Genomic DNA, 21,382 nt, shown 5'->3' on the forward strand with positions numbered 1-21,382 from the left:
CTGATTTTAAGTCCTTTAGGTATAGGTCAAGGAGTGGGACAGCTGGGTCAAAGGGTGGTTCCATTCCAAGTTTTCTAAGTATTCCATTCCAAGTTTTCTAAGGAATCTCCATACTGCTTTGCAGATTGGTTGCACCAATTTGCAGTTCCACCAACAATGAATGAGTGTGCCTTTTCCCCCACATCCTTGCCAACATTTATTGTTGTCTGTATTCTTGATAACTGCCATTCTGACTGGCATGAGTAGTTTTGATTTGCATTTCTCTAATTACTAGAGATGTTGAACATTTTTCCATATATTCTTAGTGCGTATGACACACTGTCACATAACACTATGTTATTCATAGATGGGAATGACTTGAATCAATATCAACTACATCAAATTTAGAGACATTTGAGTGTGTGTTTATAGCTATTTTAATCTCTAAATTAAGTAAATGGCTAACCATAAAATATCATTGTCTAAAAAAAATCTAATGAGCTTATGCTATATATTTTACCAACTCTCTCCTAAGGTCTCTATTGAGGTGATTGTTTTAAAGAAATCTTTGTTTCCATGCTATTTAAAACAATGACTAGGAATCCAAATTCATAATAAAATGATGCATTTTACGGTGTTACCTATGATTCAGATTGTGTTCCTCACTAAGTGTGCAAGTCATAATTTTTATTTCAAGTTCATTCAAGTGAATGCTCTAAAGGACCTCAGATTCCTGCCAAATGGAGAATTAGAATGGGCTCCTGGTTCCTTTTACCAAAATCAGTCCTGGAAAAATTACAGGGAAGAACAGGGATTCCAAAAAGTAAGAAATAAAAAGGAAAACAGAGGAGGAAGAGGAAGGGGAAGAAGAGGGAGAAGGAATAGAAAGGGACAAAGGATGAGCAAGGAGACAAGAAGGCGATGGCGGAGGAGGACGTGGAGAAGAGGCGGAGGCGAGGTCGGGGAGCAGCGCTCCTCTGCACACTTGAAGGCTGAGTGTGGGAGCGGCGGTGGTGGAGGATGCCTGGAGGTGCATCTGAGAAGACAGAGCGCAGAAACGCACGTGAGCTTCCCTAGATTCATACCCCCAGACCCCGCATGAAGACTTGGTCTGAGATTCCTCTCCACGACAGGGCCACCTCCCGTATTTATGACTCTCTCTTCTCTTTGATTAAGCAACAGAGGCAGAAACAATGTGGTGCATATTTTGCATGTTTACTTAATATTTTTTTCTCCAAAATGCCTACAAAGAAAACCTTTAGGCAGAGCCCGAGCCACTCCCACCCTGATCAGTATCCTTGTGATTAACAGCACTAAAGGACAAGGAATTGAAGAATGGAAATTTCAGATAAGAAAACTCAAACACAATCTTATTTTATATGATTTTCATTGTGCATGCTCAATATTATCCGCTTTGTAACCCACTCAGACTGCCTAGCTCTTCCACTGCTGTGCCTGCAGTGTGGATACTGAAGATGCGAGCCACAGAACCGCCATGCTTCCATGTTAGTGGAACAAAGAGGAACATACAAAAGGCAGAAGATTAAAACTTTTAAGTAGCCGGGCACAGTGGTGCATATCTGTAATCCCAGCAGTTCGGGAGTCTGAGGCAGGAGGATCACTGCCAGTTCAAAGCCAGCCTCAGCAATGGTACTGAAGGCACTGAACAACTCAGTGACACCCTGTCTCTAAATAAAATACAAAAATGGGCTGGGAATGTGGCTCAGTGCTCAAGTGCCCCCTAAGTTGAATCCCTGTTACCTCCACCTCCAAAAAGTGATCATTTAAGTAATCATTATTGTTTTTCTGAATTCAGCGTATTAAGCCATATCTAGAAAATGCATATTTAAAAATAAAAATATAACCCAGAGTTTGCCTGGTAGATTTCATATTCTAAGTTGGATCTATTTCTGTCTCATGGATAATAAACTGGCAACCAATAAGCATATAGAAATTTTTGCTCAAATATTTTGCAATTTTTTCATATTCCCCAAGGAATTTATGGTACATACAGGCAACTGCGATAAAAACACATTTATGTCTTATTTTTTTAATTTCAATGATAATTCTTACATCTGGGTAACAGATGCAGGCATTTATTTTTGACTGCCATTATTTTAATCTACAGCCACTCTGTCTAATATGAAAATCATGCAGCTATTAAAATTAAAGAAAATTAAAAATCAGTTCCTCAGTCTCAGAAGACACATTTCAAAAGCCTAATGGCCACACATGGCCAGTTGTACTGTATCAAAAAGAACAAGTGTACAACACTTCCTCTACCGCAGATATAGTGTTGGACATCATTCTGATCTTTAGTGATACCATAAGAAATAGACTGAACTGGACAGATTATGGAATTCAGCCTGGCATATTGTTTTAGCACATGGAACAAATGACCATTTCCATGTGCACGAGGCTGTCCTGTTACTTCAGGATGGATGTAATGGTGACATTTACTTAGTTCTAACTCTTATTTCTATTTTCTAACTTAGGTTCTTTATAAGGTAGTACAACAGAGTGCTCTTGTTATTTTAAGATGATATGAGGTTTCTAATAAGATGACAACTGGGTCAGCTAATCCTGAACAAATGGGCACACTTAATGACATGGCAGGGATCCCTGTGCTGCAACTCCACATATGGGAATGACCCTAAGAATAGGGGACAGCCTCCACCATGGTTTAGGGTGGTGAGTCCGAAGATTTCATAGTCACAGGCCACTGAAATCTGATAAAGAAATGGATCTTCTTTCACTTGGCTGTGTACCCATCTCAGGCATTCACGACCCTCTTCACATTTTCCTGGGAAGCTCCCTGGCTCAAAACCTTCAGTGAGGGACCAGGAATGATGGTGTTAAAGCAAGAAGTCTGCTCTGCCCCCCACAGGAAGGTACAGCACAGCTCACAGTTTGGGTGATGTGCTTTGGGGTTGGGGGAAGGGTGTGCTGCTTCCTTTAACATTCAAGCTCCTTCCTTAGGATTGACATTCTAAATAAATCCTAACTATCTAGCAAGAGACTGTGCCCACAGTCAATGCTCTAAGGAACACATATGAATACACTAAGAGATTGTTCACAATCCTCTGTTTAAATAATATTAATGTCTTATTTTCAAGGCTATTAATACAATTGAAATATAGTAGTAAAGTCCTAAAAGATAGAAGTCTATAGGTTCTGGAATAAAATGTTTCTATAAATTTATGCTATTACACTATCAGTGACAGCAAATAAATTGTTTCCTCTTTATTATTACTCTTTAGCTTACTGAATCAGTACCATGATCAATAGTAGCTTAAGGGAATAAATATAAACATAAACAAGAAAAGCAAATTTTATCCCTGCCAACTGTAATATTATCAAAGATAAAGCGAAATATTTCATCCTATATTTTTATTAATAATTTGTTTTCAAGATTTTTTTACTCTCTTGGCACTTCTGAAAGTCACTCTTAAAATTATTTGAACAAGTCAAAATAAAGCTATATTAATATTTTTCATTAATGTAAAATATGTGTAGGTTACAATTACTTTAAAACACCAACACCCACTTACTTTATATAAAGAATTATGACATATTCTTTTACTCAACAGAAATCAGATTTTTAAGCAATCCCACTGTTATCTTATACAAACAAATACATAGACAAGCAAGCATGAAATCCATGCAATAAATCAAATATAAATGAATCCCCCAAATCACAACAAAGCTTTGGGACTATACACTTTTGTTAAGACTAAAATATCTAAATTGGTTATACTTGCTGTATATTATGTTTCATCATACATATATTTTCACATGACAAATCTGCATTCTAATAGAGATGAAGACAAGGAGAATAATAACATTCCTTACCCTCCCCCCAAGAAATGTTTGCCACAAGGCTTACTGATGATGCCACCATTTTTTTCATTTTTTCATAATTTCAATAACTGAATATCAGGTGATGCTCAAGATTCAATATTTAATATTTGCTACTAATATGAAACAATTTTTAATGATTTACTAGATGTGAATGAAAACAATCCTTCCAGCCTTTCTATAGGGGAAAGTTTATATTTTAATGCATCTTTCTAAGCAATTTATCTTGATTAATTTTTAAATCTGATACTGCGATTTTTTTTAACATAAAATTATTTGGTACTCATTACAAATTTGATACTGTGATTTTTTTTTGAACATAAATTTATTTGGTACTCATTTTTAACATAAATTTATTTGGTACTCATTCACCTTTAGACCCAATCTCCAGACTCTTTAGTTAATGTGAAATTTAACTGACATTTGGCCAAAGCCTTTTATTTTCCTTAGCTTGATGTAATATGCAAACATACACAACTGCTTTCCCATCTTCAGGCAGAGAAGCCCTTTAAGCTGATAAAAATCACCAAAAGCAAAGTGGTTGATAACAAAAATAATTAAATAGCAGAAGCGGCTAGAGATCCGCATTCATTTTTCAAATTAAATGTAAAAGCCTTCTCCAGTTAAGAGATTGGCAACTTTTTACAAATAACATCAGTGAGCCTTTTAGAAAGAAACACAGCCACGTTAGAATGGAGTCATTAGGCAATACATTTATTTTGAAGCCAATTAACCTTTTGTCAGAAAAATGTCGGTGCTGTAATGGCTTTGGTGGTGGAGGTCAGCCTCTAACAGGGCAGTGTGACAGCCCGCACAGGCTGACAGGGGCTGCAGACAGAGCAGAGCCCAGGAAGGACATCGGCCTCCTTTTGTATTCTGCTCTGCATTTCCAGGGAGCAGACAATCTTGACCTATCCATTTAGGTAATTAAAGCTTCCATTTGGAAGTGTCCTGCAGGAAGGTGAAATTTGGGGGAGATAAATGGCTGTTGCTCTCTGTATCCAGCCGCCAGTTCCATCATTTGATGGACTGCCTGAAACAGGCCGGGCTGCCAGGTTCTCATAAAAATAGAGATGAATTGGGCAGCAGACAATTCTCTAAGGCAAAGCAACTCTGTCATTTTCTTCTTCGCAGGCTATAATTTAATTGTTAGTCAAGGTGGACGGCTGACACAGGGGGGCCTTCTCTAAGAGCTTACCCACCATCTTCCATTTGCTGAGAAATGACTTCAGTTTATTTACTTAGCAGCCAAGTTTGTTTGGCACTGGGAGATGTCACTTCAGCAAGCGCAGCTGGCTGTCACAGCTGTGCCCGGGTCTTACCTTCCAGGCTATTTTGTTTCCTTTTGAGTCATGCTCAAGGGCGATTGGGAAGTCTCCTCGCTCATAAAATTTTCGAAATGCTGTGGGCTTGGTTGGTCTTTCTTTAAATGCCCCTGCAGCCGGAGGGCCTCTCACCTTGAAAAGAAAAGATCCTTGTCAGGTTCTAAAACACACTAAAAAAAATTCCTAGCAAAAAGCCTCTTTCTTTTTTTTTCCCCAAAGATTTTAATTTGTCAAAAATATGCTAGAACATAAAGACCAAATTACCTCATCCAGCACAACAGAGGCCTCACACTAATACCAACATTTGGGGAAGAATATTACTTTATACTACTAAGGGTGTCTCCTTTTTTTCAAGGTACTTTAGAAAGCTTCCTTAGAAAACGCCACTTCAGATACCACCTTGTAAGGAAGAGAAGTTTGGCTTTACAGCTAAGGAAAACAATTTAATGGAGCTAAGTTCAGAGTGTTAAGACTTTAAAAATTTCTAATAACTGTAAATTCTGACATCAGGTTTGATACCCGTTGTGGAAACTAAAGTAATAAATTTAAAATATTTCCTTTCCCTCTTTCTTTGTAAACATAAAATAGTGATGAATGTTCTCATATTATGAATATTAACAAAAATTATAAAATGTGGTATAAAATTAATAATAAACTAGAGAGTTTATAGAGAAAAAATGGTAGCCTAGTAGGCGTGTGAATAGCATGCATTTGGTAATATGAATTCATGAGAAAGCAATTTTAGAATAAATAATATGAGATGTCACCTCCAAAATGGTAATATTAAAGAGGAAATATTTTCTTCAGAATTATTAACACTGAGCACATCTTTTCAATCTGCATTGTTTATATCTAAACTAATTCATCAAGTTTATAAAATTCGAAGTGCTAAGTGAGCTATTTAGAAAATTATAGTCTACTGTATCATTCCTTACAGGTAGACTAAACATGACTGCCTTTCCTACTTATAAAATAAGGGAAAATACTAGTCATTTCATGTGCCATTCTAACAAAATCATGATTGTTTTTCTCACAATATGTACAAGCCAAAAAATAACTTACTATTTCAACTCATTGTTATATTAATTTTAATAGTTTTGTTAAAAGTTTAATTTCAACAAACACATTAACATATCTATAATACATACTAAATATATAAAGATGTAATAAATTTATTGTATCTAATACACATGGGAAGGGTAATACTTGAAAGTGAGCTGGTTATTAAGAACTATTAAGATGATGGAATACTGAAGAGGCAGAGGAAAGTGAAGTAACCCAAAGGCACTTATTAGATTTGGAACTGCCCCCACTACACAGCGCTTCTTCCCAGTATGTGGTTATGTGAGTAATTGAGGCAACACCTGATATCACCAGTGGGAAGCAAAATTTCCTCTTCCTCACTGAAGGTTTGAAATTTCTTCTGGTATTAGAATTCTACACCATCATTTTCAGTCAGATTCACTCAATTGTCAAATAGCCACATGCATTTGACAACTATGTTATGTAGCACTCTAAGCTAGAGATTGTATACAGAGAAGTACACTTTCAACTGCATTACTGTCATAGAAACTGAAGAGCTGTGATTCCTGGACTTTTGTCATTCATGAAATAGCAAATTTGGGGGACTTGATCAAGGACTGACTTATTTTTTCCTTTTTGCACAAGAAGTTACTTAAAAAAAGATCACCACCTACCAACATGGCACCTTAATAACATCCTCAAAAATTGGATGCTATTAAGGAGAGAAAACTTGGCCCAAATAAACCAGCATGGATGCATGGACTCATACTTAAGGTAAATTATAGTGCCACAGTGCCTGTGTAGGGCTTGTGTGCATGGGCACATGTGGGTGCATGCATGAGTGTCTTTTCTGTAGAGTGCTGATTACTGGTTAGCGGAAACCTCATTTTACTTTACTTATCTAACTTTTTATTCAGCTAATTTTACTCAGTTGTAGGAAATAATACATAGGGAAACCATGTATCCTTTATCCAGTTTCCCCAATGGTATTATCTTGCAAAACCCCTGGAATTTATTATGATGTTGTTGACATTAATACGTACAAGAAACAGCATTTTTATCACCACAAAGATCCCTCAGTAACTTCTTATATAGACACAGCGTTTTGTTCCAATCCCACCCTCCAGCTCTCACCTGCTGGCAACAACTATCTCTTTGCCGCTTTCATGGTTTTGTTATTTTGAGAACCATACAGCATGTACTCTTTGGCTTAGCTTCTTTACACTCAGTATAAGTCTCTGGAGATTTACATAAATTGTAGTTCAGTACTTTCTAATGCTGATTGGTGTTCCTTGGTGTGGATGTACTGCAGTTTAACCTTACACCATAAAAACTACTCTGGGTTGTTTCCTGTTTATACTGTTATGGATAAAATATGAATTTTGGGTAAATTGTCTTTATTAATTTAAGGAAGTTCCCCTCTTCATACTTTTCTGAGTTTTAAGTTTTGAATGAATGAATGTTCAACTGTACCAAATGTTTTTTCTGCATCAATAAGTACACTCATACGATTTTTCTTCTGTCACTTTCTAATATGGAGTTTTGGAGTCTGGGAATTATGAATATAATTTCCTTAATGGCTATAGAGGTACTCAAATGATCTGTTTCCTATCGAATGACTTACTGTGGTCTGTTTTTTGAGGAACTGGCCTATTTCATGAAAGTTGTCAAATTTGTATGTATAGAACAGCTGGTCGTTTTCCATCATCCTTTTGACGTTTGTAATGGTATCCATTGTTCACTTTCAATATTTATCATTTGTATCTTCTCTTTTTTCCTTGTCAGTCTTGCTAGGAGGTTTTAAATTTTCTTTCAATGTTTGGTTTGTTTTTCTGCTTTCATTTTATTCATGTTACTTCCTTTTTTTTTTTTTTGTACTTGATTTCCATTAATTTTCTAGTTTTTGAAATAGGAGCCTAGATTACTGATTTGAGACTTCTACTCCTGTCTATTTTTATGTGTTTAGTGCTAATGAATTTCCCTCTCAGCACAGTTGTAGCTATGTCCCAAGAGTTTATTATGTAGCATTTCATTTTCACTCAATTTTTAAAAAATTTCTCTTGAGATCCATGGATTATTTTGAAAAGTCTATATGATTTCAAGAATTTTTAAATTGTTGCAGTTTGTTTTATGGCCCCAAATACAGTCTGTCTTGCTATGTGTTGTATAGTGCATACAACAAACATCTTCTGCTGTTGCTGGGTAGAGTGCTCTATATGTTTTGATTAAGGCCTGATCCTTGATGATATTGTGTTTTTCTATGTCTTGGCTGATTTTCAAGTAGTTGTTCTATCAGTTGTTGAGAAAGGGTTGTCAAGTATCCACCACCTGTAACTGAGAAATTGTCTGTTTCTCCTTTCAGATCTGCTTCATATATTTGGCCATGCTGTACTTCGGTTGTACACGCTTAGGATTTTCATGACTTTTTGGTTATTGTCCCTTGTTCTCATTACGCAATGTCTTTACATTATGCAATGCCCCTTTCTGTTTTTTCCTCCATACTTTACTTTGATATTATATTAGCCAATCCAATTTTCTTTGATTAATATTTGTTTCACATGCTATTTTTCATTTCCTTTTACTTTCATCCTGACCATAGCATCAAAAAAATTTTTTTTGTAGATAGTATATCTTTGGGTCATGGTTTTTAATCTACCCCACCAATCTCTGCCTTTTAATTGTTATATTTAAACATTTACAAACAATGCATTTATTGATATGTTAAGGGTAAAATATGCCATGTCATCTTTGTTTTTCATTTTCAATCTCTATTTTCTTTTTCCTGACCTCTTGTGGGTTAGTTGAACATATTTAGAATCCTATTTTATCAATTGTATTTTTAGTGTATCTCATTAGGTAGCTTTTTAAAATTATTGGTCTAGGTTTTATGATATATGTATATACACAAATGTGTACATATATACATATATGCACACATACATACATATAAACATGTATGTGAATATGCATGTCTATATATATATATATACATGTATGCATGTATACATATATATTTTTATCTTATCACATCTACTAGTATTATTATTTTACCAGTTCAAATTCATTGTAGAAACCTTACCTCTTTATTTTGTGCCATTATTCTCCCTAGTTATAACTGTCTGAAATATTTCTTCCACATATATTTAGAACCACATAAGAAACTTTTATAATTTTTGCTTCAACTGAAATACATCATTTAGAAAACTCAAGAAGAAAAGGAAAGCATCTTGTATCTACTTTTATCTTGTCATGTTCTTTCTTCCTTTTTTATTGCTTCCTTTCTGTTAAGAGAACTTTCTTAGACATTCCTCTAGGGCAGGTCTGCTAGGGGAAAAATTCTCTTAATTTGCCGTGATCTGAGAATGACTTAACTTCATCTTCATTCTGAAAACTATATTTGGGTGTTTATAGGATTTGCAGTTTGCAGTTCTTTTCTTCTCGTGGTGGAGAACTGCAATGCCTCTTCCTGTAGCCTGCATGGCGTCTGATGAGAAGTCCACTGTCTTTCAAATTGTTTTCCCTTTTATAAATAAATTTTTACTTTTTTCTTAGAACTTCAATATTTTTCTTTGTCTTTAGAGCTCAGAATATTAGTTATGATGTACCTTGGCATATATTTCTTTGTCTTTAAATGTTCAAACTGCACTCAATTTGTCAATCCATAGGTTCTTGTCTTGTCAAATTTGGAAGATGTTCAGCCGATTCCTTAGAGTACTATTCTAGGCTTGCCACATCCTCTTCTTTGACTGGATTCAGTGACATTAAACTCTTTATTATTATTATTATTATTATTATTATCATTATTATAGCTGTTTTCTGTGTTTCAGATTAATTCTTACTGCTTCCTCCAAGTTGTGGATTCTGCCTTCTGTACTCTCCATTCTTTTTGTTTAATATCAGTTATCCTTTTTAGTTCTAAAGTTTGCATTTAATTCTTCTTTGTCTTCTGTTTCTTTGTTGAGACTTTCTATTTTTTCATTCTTTTGAATGTGTTAATAATTACCCATTAAAGTATTTTTGGCAATGGCTACTTTCAAATTCTTTTCTAATACCTCTAACATTTCTGTCACCTCGATGCTGATATCTACTGAATATCTTTTCATTCACTTTGAAGTCTTCCTGATTATCAGTGTAATCATGGATTTTATATTGAAACATAGGCATTTGGTATATTATGTTTTGAAACTCTGGATCTGAAACCTTCAGTTTTAGCTTGGTTATTCTGACATGTCTGGTAGCGGGGTGGGGAAGGTTGCCAGCTCATTATTGTCAAGTTGGGATGGAAACATCAGTCCCCTGCGTGGCCTCCATTAGCCTCAAAAAGGGAATGCCTCATTAACCCTATGTGAGGTTGGGGATTCTAGCACCACTTGGCCTCCACTGATGCGGCCCAGCTGGGAGGGGCAGGAGTGGCTCATTACTGCCCCTCAGGTTGTCTACACTGGCACCACAGATGGTGCGGCCCTATTCCCACTGGGCAGTGGTAAATCCTTGACTCTCCACTCGGTTTCCTCTGACACTGCACAGGTGTCTCATCAGCAGTATGGGGAGGAAGTGCAAGTTCCCCAGATGAGCTCTGCTTCCAATGAGAGTGTTGGGGACCCCAACACCCCAGGCCTTACAACTATACAACCACAACTGTTATTTAGACGTTTAGTTTGCTCATCATCTGCTAACCATCCTTTTCAGACTCGTCTAGAAGTCAAGTAATTATTTTTGCTGTAAGCCTCCTACTTGTTTAATTGGCCTAGAATTTACTTGAGATGATCAGTTTTCCCTTGCTTTGTATGTTTATTAAAACCAAATCCTTTTTTCTTTTTTCTCTTATACTTAATGTACTACAATATTTTTTATTCTGATCTTAAAATTCTAACTGTTCAAACCTTTGAAGGAATGAATACATTGTTCTCTAAGAAAGCCTACAAGGCTTTTTATATATTGATTAAAAACAACTTATACTTCTTTCTTCCCATACATTTTCATGTGCTCCCTACAGAAATGATCACATGCCTACGGTTCCATGGAAAGTCTTTATTTAGAACAGGATTTTACAAAACAATCCATGCAAATACACAGTCACTCAATAGTGTGGAAATTTTTATTCCAATATCTGTTATCTTCTGTCTTTATTTTTCTGCTGTTTACTTATTAAAGTTTTGGATTCTGCTCTGCGTCTATTCTACATTGACTCCAGGCATCCCAAAAGCTGCAGCTTGAACAGTCAGCTGGCCTCTTCTCATTCCATCTCCTAGTGAGCAGTGGCCACTGAGTCTTATGCAGGTGCTTTGTCACCATGTCCTGTTCCAGATACGATGTGCCCACCCCGGCTTTATAGCAGGACATAACTATTTTTATAATCCTCATATTATTTGTTCCAGATAATACTAAAAATCTGTTCATAAAAAAAATGAGATACAATTAACTCTAGAAAGGTAATGAAGGTATTATCGGAAACGACACAGGTGGTTGTAGCTTGACTGAATAACTTTTAAAATAAGCAAAAATACTGTTGAGAATCCTTAGATAAGTTCTATATTTGTGGAAGAGGACCTACTGTAAATTTTATTTCATGTCTTGAGATTTTTTACCTCAATTTATTATAAATAATATAAAGCAAATAAGGAGCCATAAATCAAACTAGATTTGTGGGAAAATGCAATTAAGATTTGCCTGAATGGTGGGGGCAATCCAGAAACCAATTAGGAAGAATGGATGTTGCAGCAGAATGCTTTTAATAAAAGCTAATGCACTTGGGAACCGAGATATCGAATGCAGTTTGAAATGACTACAGATGACAGAGTACTTTATATGCCTACATTTATTGAATGTGCTGTAATGGATTTAGGACTTAGATCACAGTGTCTGTCATATGGCCACAAAAATAATAACAGTAAGTAGGAAGGAATTTAAGAATCTCTGAAATTCTTTATCAGAAAGTTTGAAATTTCTGTTTTGCTATTTTAATTCTTAAGCATAAATTGGTGTTGCAAAAAAAGAGACATATTTCAAGTGGGAAATCTTCATTGCGTTATTCTAACTCATCCATTTACCCAACTCTGTAAAACATTGAAGCAATAAAATGCAAAGATGTTAATTTCTAGCTTTTATAAGCTTCATCCTGAACTTTTGGCTTATTAAAGCACTATTATCATGCAGCTGCAGGTTAAAATGGGCATTGTTTTGGAGTTCCTCAGGCACTGTACCATCAGTCCAAAGACTTGCATGTTTGTTGCCATCATCCCAGTAATAATGGGTGGTAGGGAAAATGTCAAGTCACTTATTTTACTTTAGGAAAATTATTCTTTAAAGATCTAAAAATAGAGATCTGAAAACAGGAAATTCTATTTCTGCATCTTATATTTTCTAATTATTTTCAAGGTCTACTAGTAAAGGATGTTCAGTCTGGTGTCTGGAGAAGGTCCATTCCAGATGGGCAGTCTAGTCCATCTCCAAGACAGCAAAGGCCTTAAGTTAGGGTAGCATCAAGAATAATAACATAATCCAATAGCGCTTTCATGGTTCTACTAACATTGGTACCATTTTCAAGCAAAGCAAGCATGCAAAATGATTTTGTAGACAATGAATCATTGAGGTTAAAGCACATGATGGAAATCATAGTAGTGGTGAAAGAAGCTTCAACCCTCTGTCTCTCAGAATATGTCATTAGTCACCATGCTTGGTGGTAGATCTAGGCACCACTCTAAAGGAGAATTATCTAGGGCACGTGATGGGTGAATGCAGAGAGCTAGAGGCAGAGCTGAGGCTTGGGTTTCAAGACCACAAAGCTGGAAATAGTCCATTTATTTAAATAATGTAAAGAATAAGAAAACTGCAGAATGTTTGGAGGAAACCTCATTAAATCACTTATAATTCCACTGCCTATTAATAATTTGTGCTTTCCCTTCTAAACTCTCTGTAAAATACAATATTTTTATGTTTTATGTACTTTTCATTTACTATGCTTTTTACTCTGTAAAATATGTCCTGATATCCCTGTTGATATCAACTTTCATTTTCATGGCTACATAACATTCAACCAACTATTTGCAATTATGTTTGGAATTTAAATCAGTTCCATTTTTTTCCTATTGGCATTACATAGTTTAAGCATTTCAGACATTTGAAAGTTTCTGCATTTTACATTATTTGCTTCAGACAAAGTCCACAATTTGAAATAAGGTAAAAATTATGTATATTTTATGATTCTTGAAAAATTATTTGCTAATTAAATTGAAGAAAAGGTCTTCCTGTTGTTCAATTTAGTTTACTTTGGTTGAGAAATGAGGAAGAATACTTTGTCTTTTAGTATAAATGCTATCTACATGTATTTGTGTGTTCATGTCTTTTCCACATTTGTCATCAACTTGCATGCCCTCTTTATATGGAAAGATAATAAGTTTTGTTCACTGAAGGTATCTCCTATCATCTTTGTTTTCCAATTGTATTTATTTAGCACTTAAAGGTTCTGAATTTTTTGTGGAATGTCTAACTTTTATTTGCTCTTTTTGCCTTCAGCTTTGCCTTCTGTAGATCATTCATCTGTCTGCTGCTCAATGAATATTCTAGCAGAGTAATTAATTCATATATCTCATCTGCTTCAACTCCATAAATGATTTCCTAGTGAAACACTCCATAAAGACAAGTGCAAGCTGTCAATCTCTCTAGCCACCACTGCCTGGGCAACCAGCACATGTCATGGCAAGATCAAGGCGATCACAGACATGTCCTGCTCCTCTTTGGCTCTAGGATTTTGCTCGGCCATCAGCTTGCAATTCTCACTCATATCCCACTCCTTCCTGTCCTCCTTCCTCCACTCCTGATAACCACCATTTACCGTCAACACTCAGCTCAAATCTCATCTCTTCTAAAAATGCTTTTCTAACAAATCACACCCTTACCTCCTCATGTTAGGCTTGAAATGCCTGTGAGATAAACAACTAGGGCTTTCCACATGGCCACTAGACAACTGGGCAATCTGCATGGAGATTTTTAGTGGGGTCTAGTTTATTGATAAAGCTTGGCTGTGATAAAGTGATAGTTTCAACCTATGAAAATTAGTAACTTTTCCAAAAAGGAGAAGAGATACTGAGAAAAGAGGTGGAGAAGCCAGGATATTACCTGAGTATTTAACTAAGTGTATTCTACAGAATAGGAAGAATAGTCAAAATGGTAGCATGAAAATGGAAAAGAGATGGTATCATATGTATCAGTGAATGAGAAATAACTTTTTTTTATTTTTTAATTTAAATTTTTAGTTATACTGAATTTTAGGGCACAATTTGATATTTTTTTCTTTTTTATTATTAGTTGTTCAAAACATTACAAAGCTCTTGACATATCATATTTCATACATTTGATTCAAGTGGATTATGAACTCCCATTTTTACCCCGTATGCAGATTGTAGAATCACATCGGTTACACATTTACGTTTTTAGAAATAACTTTTTAATGGTACAAAAAACAATTAAAAAGAGAACTAAACTATTTGAGTGAAAATTAAAAAGTACTAGTGGCATGATGAAGTTGAAACCCACTATCATGTGTTGAGGAATGGTGGGGAATGTGAAAGTAGAAGTGGGTATATTCCATGGGAGCCATCCTACTATATGGGATGTCAAAATCTGAGCTGCTAGCCAGATGTCACTTTTGAAATAGGGCACAATTAATGGCAATTGGAAATAGGAAAAGAGAAGATCAGGACTCTATCACTGGAATTCATAAATTATTTATTCACTTATGGAACCAGAATGGATTTAAGAATAGAAGATGCATGCATAACTAATATATTTAGCTTAAATGGACAGAGGCCATTGTGAACTACAGTATAGATTTCCCAGTGCTAAAAACTCATAAATCTGAATGCAGGGAACCATGATCACATAAAGTAAAATATTTCTTAGAAAGAGAGTTAAGAAATTAGTTCTAAAATAGAGTTTATTTGTATCTACTAGTCACCAGGCTTGGTATTTCTGGAGACCAAAAGATAAGTGGACACATTACCCTCCAGGTAAATGTCATTTTGGAGAAGACATAAGCACATACCCAGAATCTGCAACAGACATATGAATGTAATAAGTGCCACAAAAAATAGATAGGATTCTGACACTCCAGAGACAAACCCCTGGGGTTTGAAGACTGTTTCTTTTCATTAGAAAATATTACTTAACTTTCACAAAGTACCTGGACGTTTCAGTGGCTCCAGACAGAAATCTACAGTAATCTACAAATGTGAATTTTGTATAATTTTAATTAGAAATAATTATAAGAGAAGTGCACTTGCTATTTTTAGATTTATTTATTTACAACTTTTATAGTTAGTAATGATTAAATCTGAATTAATTTGCCTGAATTTTCTGTGTATTTCTTACATTTAAGTAATTCTCAATTATTACCACAACTTTATAGAAAAAAATTGATCTAGTAAAAAATATCTAGATCAATTTTGTGTTAAATTTCTCATGATCAAGTCTGCATTTCCTATTTTGAAGTTCATTTGTACTAATGGAATGGGGAAATTTGCTGAAAGTTTAAGGCTTCTGTGATATTTAAATGAAATAATTTCAATTGGTCTAACATGCTTGCAGAGACTATTTTAAATATCATAAGCATAAATAAAACTATAATTAATATCATGCACATTGTAATAAGTTACATTTAAATTAGAATTGTCATGTGATTATTACAGAAAACAAATATTTTATAACACAGTTCTTTAGATGGGTAGAATGTGAAAGATGTAATGTTATCACTAGAAGTTAGTGATACATAGTAAAAAGACAAATATTTCAATTAAAAAAAATTGGAAAACACTGGTGCTAGACGTGGCATTTCTGTTTGACAATATAATATTCCCTGCCTTGCTTCCAGAGGGATGTTAGGGCCTAGACTGCACCGCAGACGGACTGATGTCTGCACATCTGCAGCTTTCTCCTGTGTCAGACTAAAACCCCTGCTGACTGGCTTTGAAGGATTCCTTGCACCCTCTATCACTAGATGTGTATTTATTAATCTAATTAGTATTGAGTTCATGCGATATTATCAGAGAACTCACTTTCAGAGGAGAGAGGAACCTAAGAGTGCACATAAACTCCTTGTTTTACTCTCCCTCAACTGAAATCCAAGAGGGCTCTGGGAGCACATCTCAGCTAAGATTTCAAGGCTTATTTTCCTCACCTCTGTCACTTAATGACTGCCTCCCTTTTATACCAGATACCAGATTTCTTTCAGGCTCAAGGATCCAATAATAAATGTATGGTCCACTTGATTAAAAAAGGCTTCTGCACTGACTTTCTCCGCATGCATAAGGAAGCACCAAGGATCACTGAGTAATTTATGGTTATGTCATTTTAAATGTGCAACTAAACTAGAACACACTTGGAGCTAAGATGTTGTCCCTACCATGTAAAATCGTCCTTAAAGCAATGATTAGATCACACAATTTCTTTTACATTTTTTTTTGCTTAACATAATAGGTATCAGTGTTTTTTTTTTTTTTAAATTCTCCATTGTAGTAAAAAAGATTGATACTCTTTCCTAACAAAATGAGATGATTAAAAATTGTTGACACATTGAGGCTCAAAATTTGACTTAAAAGCTGTCATCTTCTTGCAGTTCAATATAGAAGAAGGCCATATGTTGAAGTGACCAGTGTGGTCCTTGCTATCAACTTATCTCCAGAGAGGCAACCAGGACTTCAGGGTAGACTGTGCTGTTTAGCATCTGTCTTGCAGAACTGATAAAAGGCCTGAAAGACCTTAAAAGATTATGGCTAATCCATTGTCACACCCAACACTAAGGCCAAAGAAAGGAGAGTGCTAAATGTGGAAGGAGAATATAAGTGCACAAGAGGTTAAGACATATCCTCATCCTCTAACACCTGTAATGCTAAAGGCCTGGGAAAGGCTTTATATCTGAACAAGGATCTTCTATGGATTGCAAGAGTTACTTCATACCGAATAACTAGAGAAAAAATGTTATTTTTGTATATGTAAAAGAAAATTACCAATTTGTATCTTACATAAGTATTTTAATAGAAATTTTAAAATTCTGTGTCTAATGATACACACTGATATTCTGCATAAAGAATTGTTTAGTAAAAAACAAGTTTTAGAACTGTCTACAATAAAATATATTTATTTTGATTAAAAAAATTATGCTTTCCCATCAGTGCACTAGCAGCCTCTAAAAAAATACTTTGAAGTTTCATACAATTTACAGATATATTAAATTCCCCAATCATGAGTCAAAAACTCTAATGATCAGATAAAGGAAGGAAGAAGTGTACAAAAATATCTACATCCATACAGAGCTCATTTATTACAACTTCACTAGAAGATAATGTAATCAACACTAGATTAAGTCCTATTATCTTCTAGTAAAGTTGTATTAAGTGTGTTGTTTTCCTCCACCATGGTTCATTAACAATGAAAGAAATGTTAAGAAGGTCAAAGGAGGAGAAGAAACAAAGATGTACCTAAACAGCATGTTTGCCCTTGATCAAGATAGTAATGCATCCTAAAAAGTTAAAATTAAATGAAAATATCACATACTTTACATCTGAAAGGATGGAAGCACATTTATCTACCACAAGGGTAGACTTCAGTAGTGGGGGAACAGGGAAACCTCACTAACTGATGTTGGACCATCTGGGCAGCCATATGGGAAAGGTGAAATGGGTTCAGTTTCCAAGAGAATTGGCCAAATATTATGTTAAAAAGTAACTCTAAGGCCATCCCACCTGCTGGCCACAATGCCTTATACCTCCTGCTCTTCCCATTTCTTCTCTGATCTCTCCATCACTTTCACCAGAGCTGACACTGCACCAACCTCAGTGGCACTCCTCCAACATCCCAGGCAGATTTCAATGGCAGGGAATTCGCTCCCTCTTTCCTCTGCTTGAAGTGCTCTTCCAGATGTTTGATTAATCTCCTTATCTCTTTATAGCATTTGCCCAAATCTCCCTTTCTAAGGAGATCTACCATAACCATCTCATTTAACAATAGTCCCCCCACTTTGGACCCCAAATCCCCTTATTGTTTTGTTTTCCCATGGTATTCATTCTCTTTTAACATACTATAGGACATAACCACAGTGCTTATTGTTTATTACCTTTCTACCTAAACTGTAAACTCCATATGAATTGTTGTTGAGTGCTTTGTTAAATTAGTAGTGCCTGGTACAGAAAACATGATTCATAAATATTTGTCAAAGTAATGTGTTAAGTACATTTGTACAGACGACATTAATGAAAATGACAAGTAAGGATAGACTGTACTGTTCAAAATATATCTCTGGGATGGTTGTATATGCATGCAAAAAGTACAATTGTCTCTACCTCACACCATATATGAAATTTTATTGTCTGTGATATAAGGAATTCAATATTTTGTTTGTGTCTGCATGTGTGTGTCTTATTACATGTACTCTGGATAATAATGATCATCACTTTCCACCACCATTTATAACCCCATGCCCCCTCCCTTCCCCTCCACGCCCCCTGCCTTGTCTAGAGTTCGTCTATTCAATGAAGTTAGAGAAGATAATGCTAAGTGAAGTCAGCCAATCCCCAAAACCCAAATGACGAAGGTTTTCTTTGATATAAGGAGGCTGAATCATAATGGGATAGGGAGAGGGAGCATGGAAGAACTTTAATCTTATAGACAAAACCCATGAAAATATGAACAAAAATGTTGGGAAAAAATAGTTTTAATTTTGGGATAGGAAAGACTTTCTTTTTTTTTTTTTTTAAAGAGAGAGTGAGAGAGATAGAGTGGTAGAGAGAGAGAGAATTTTCAACATTCATTTTTCTTTATTTTTTGGCGGACACAACATCCCTGTTTGCATGTGGTGCCGAGGATTGAACCCGGGCTGCACGCATGCCAGGCGAGCGCGCTACCGCTTGAGCCACCTCCCCAGCCCCAGGAAAGACTTTCTTAAGGAAGATAAAAGGTAAAGATTGATAAGTTTGTCTACATTAATATTAACAATGATTGCTCATAAAGAAACACAAATTTTAAAAAAAGACAAACCACAAACTCAGAAGAAATGAATATAAACATAACTGATAAAAATTGGTATCTAAAACATAAAAGTTTAAAACATATAAGTTCTAAAACATACAAGCACTCTGACATATGACCAAGAAAAATAAAAACAATACAACAGAAAAGCAGGCGATAAATAATAACTTAAAAGAAGAGTAAAACTGAACAAACAATAAACATTAAAATAGACAATTTTATTAATAATTACAGTGGTGCATATAGAATATTAATGAAACATACCAAACCACAAAAATTTCTGATACTATGAAGCATTATGAGAAGATATGGAGAAGCAGCTGTGTCATTCCTGCTTGCTGCAGCCTCTGTGGAAAACACTGGCATGGTCTATCAAAGTTGCAGATATAAAAGTGCATTTTCCTCTGGTCAAACAACTGCATTCGTGGTGCATGTCCTAGAGAATCTTTGCACACAATCATCATCTTTATCAACAAAAAAGTGTACTGGGAAATGTTTATGAGAATGCTCAAAAAAGCATTGTTATCAAAGAAAAAAGGCAACAACACAATAATTGTCAATAAGCATTACGGATAAATAAAGCATTTCCAGGAGATGACTGTAGTGACAAAACTGAACCAATCAGGAGCTTGCCACGGCACCTACTTGAAAGGGAGCCTTGTGTGGCTGTGGCATCCAGGGGAAAGCTAAGGACAGACCCTCAGGACAGCAACGCCTTCATCCTCAGCACCGTCATGACTAGTCTTTTCATGGCCTTTGTTCCAGAGACATAGACACTCGGCTCACCTCTGATTTTGCACTCTGCTGGTGTGGGTCTCCACGTCCCCGTGTTTCTGAACCTGGCTCTGCCTCCTCATCAGATGCTAAAGCCCTGCAGTGTGCTCCTATTGGTTAGTCAGGCTTCAGGAAAACCCTTTGCCACCTCCTCCCCCAGGCCCACCTCCGAATGCTGCCTTCACCTCCTCCCTCTAACAGAAGCCTGGCATTCTCCCAAGGATGCCTTCTCTGTGGCAGTGTGGACGGCTTTCTCTCTAGAACTCACTTTATAACAATTGTGGGTGGAGTGTTTGCCTTGATCTTCCTTGCCACTTCAGACCACCCTAGAAGACTTCATGATGTGTGTAGATAGTTGGATCAGTACTTGAGTTGGTCTCTCAATGACCTTGACCTATACATCCAGGCCAGCCGTTACTGTGAATACCATTATAAATAATTGCAGCCCCTCCATAATTTCAACTCCACATATCCTTCTCCAAGGCCACTACTTCCTATATCTCTTACGCTCAAACCCATGCAAACTGTAACCCTAAACCCTTCACTATAAAAACCCTAAAACTGTCCTGAATCCCTGGTTCTGCATTCCCTGCCTTGCCCAGTTTAAAGTGCAGTCAGTCAGCAACATCTCTTTTGTGTTCATCCTGAACTCCCTTGACTTTCTCTTGGTTTGTTGTTCTTTACAAGAGCTTCATGCTGCCTAAGTCAAGCTCTCGATCATGTATCAAAGTCGTGGAATATATGATATGATACCTTCCTGCCCAAAGGCATGGAAAACTAGGCCTGATTCCAGCTGGGGTTTACTTCCAGGTGTCATTCAAACTTATCCCTTCTAAAGCTTTCCATGGCCACTCCTATCTAAAACTGCATGTTACACCCTGAGCTCCCCATCTTCCTTGCAGAACAGGCTACTGAGTGGTGAGATAAAACCAAAGGGATGTGATGTCGTCTAAATGAAGATAAAAAGACACACCACTGAATGAACAGGAGATGAAGATGGAGACAAGTAGAATCCATTAATTCATCACACACATATACACTGAGCATTCCCTCTTCTAGGTTCCAGGCATCTACAACAAATAAGATCCCATTCTCCTGGGATCAGGCTGTCTGTGAGTACATTGCTTAAAATAAGGAGAAAATAGCAGATACAAGAAGACATTGTTCCAACACATTCAAAAGTCTCCATGTGGGGTAAGGCAGGAGAGAAGGAAGATTTGAAGCTAGTCCCAAGAGTTAGAACCTGGGACCCAGCCTACTGAAATGGGAACAAGAGGACAAACCAGGATAAGTGGGAGAAAAGAACAAACTATCCACTGAAACCACTATTTTCAGTTGGCTCCCAGCCCTCCTAAGCACACACATATGTGATCAGTTAAATATTCATGCAACAGTGTTGATTC

At 36.1% G+C, this 21,382-nt stretch overlaps 1 protein-coding gene across 2 annotated transcripts in view; it reads right to left on the bottom strand.

Annotated features, from left to right (window-relative positions):
* Positions 1–21,382, bottom strand: part of Pacrg (parkin coregulated) — a 484,043-nt gene that overhangs the window by 404,364 nt on the left and 58,297 nt on the right. For both annotated transcript variants that reach the window (XM_076859381.1, XM_076859380.1), the window contains exon 2: positions 5,160–5,294. In XM_076859381.1, coding sequence (XP_076715496.1) covers positions 5,160–5,294 — 135 coding nt within the window. The remainder of the gene's footprint in view (positions 1–5,159; positions 5,295–21,382) is intronic.

Source organism: Callospermophilus lateralis, chromosome 6 (assembly GCF_048772815.1).
Source record: "Callospermophilus lateralis isolate mCalLat2 chromosome 6, mCalLat2.hap1, whole genome shotgun sequence".
NCBI classification, from domain to species: domain Eukaryota; kingdom Metazoa; phylum Chordata; class Mammalia; order Rodentia; family Sciuridae; genus Callospermophilus; species Callospermophilus lateralis.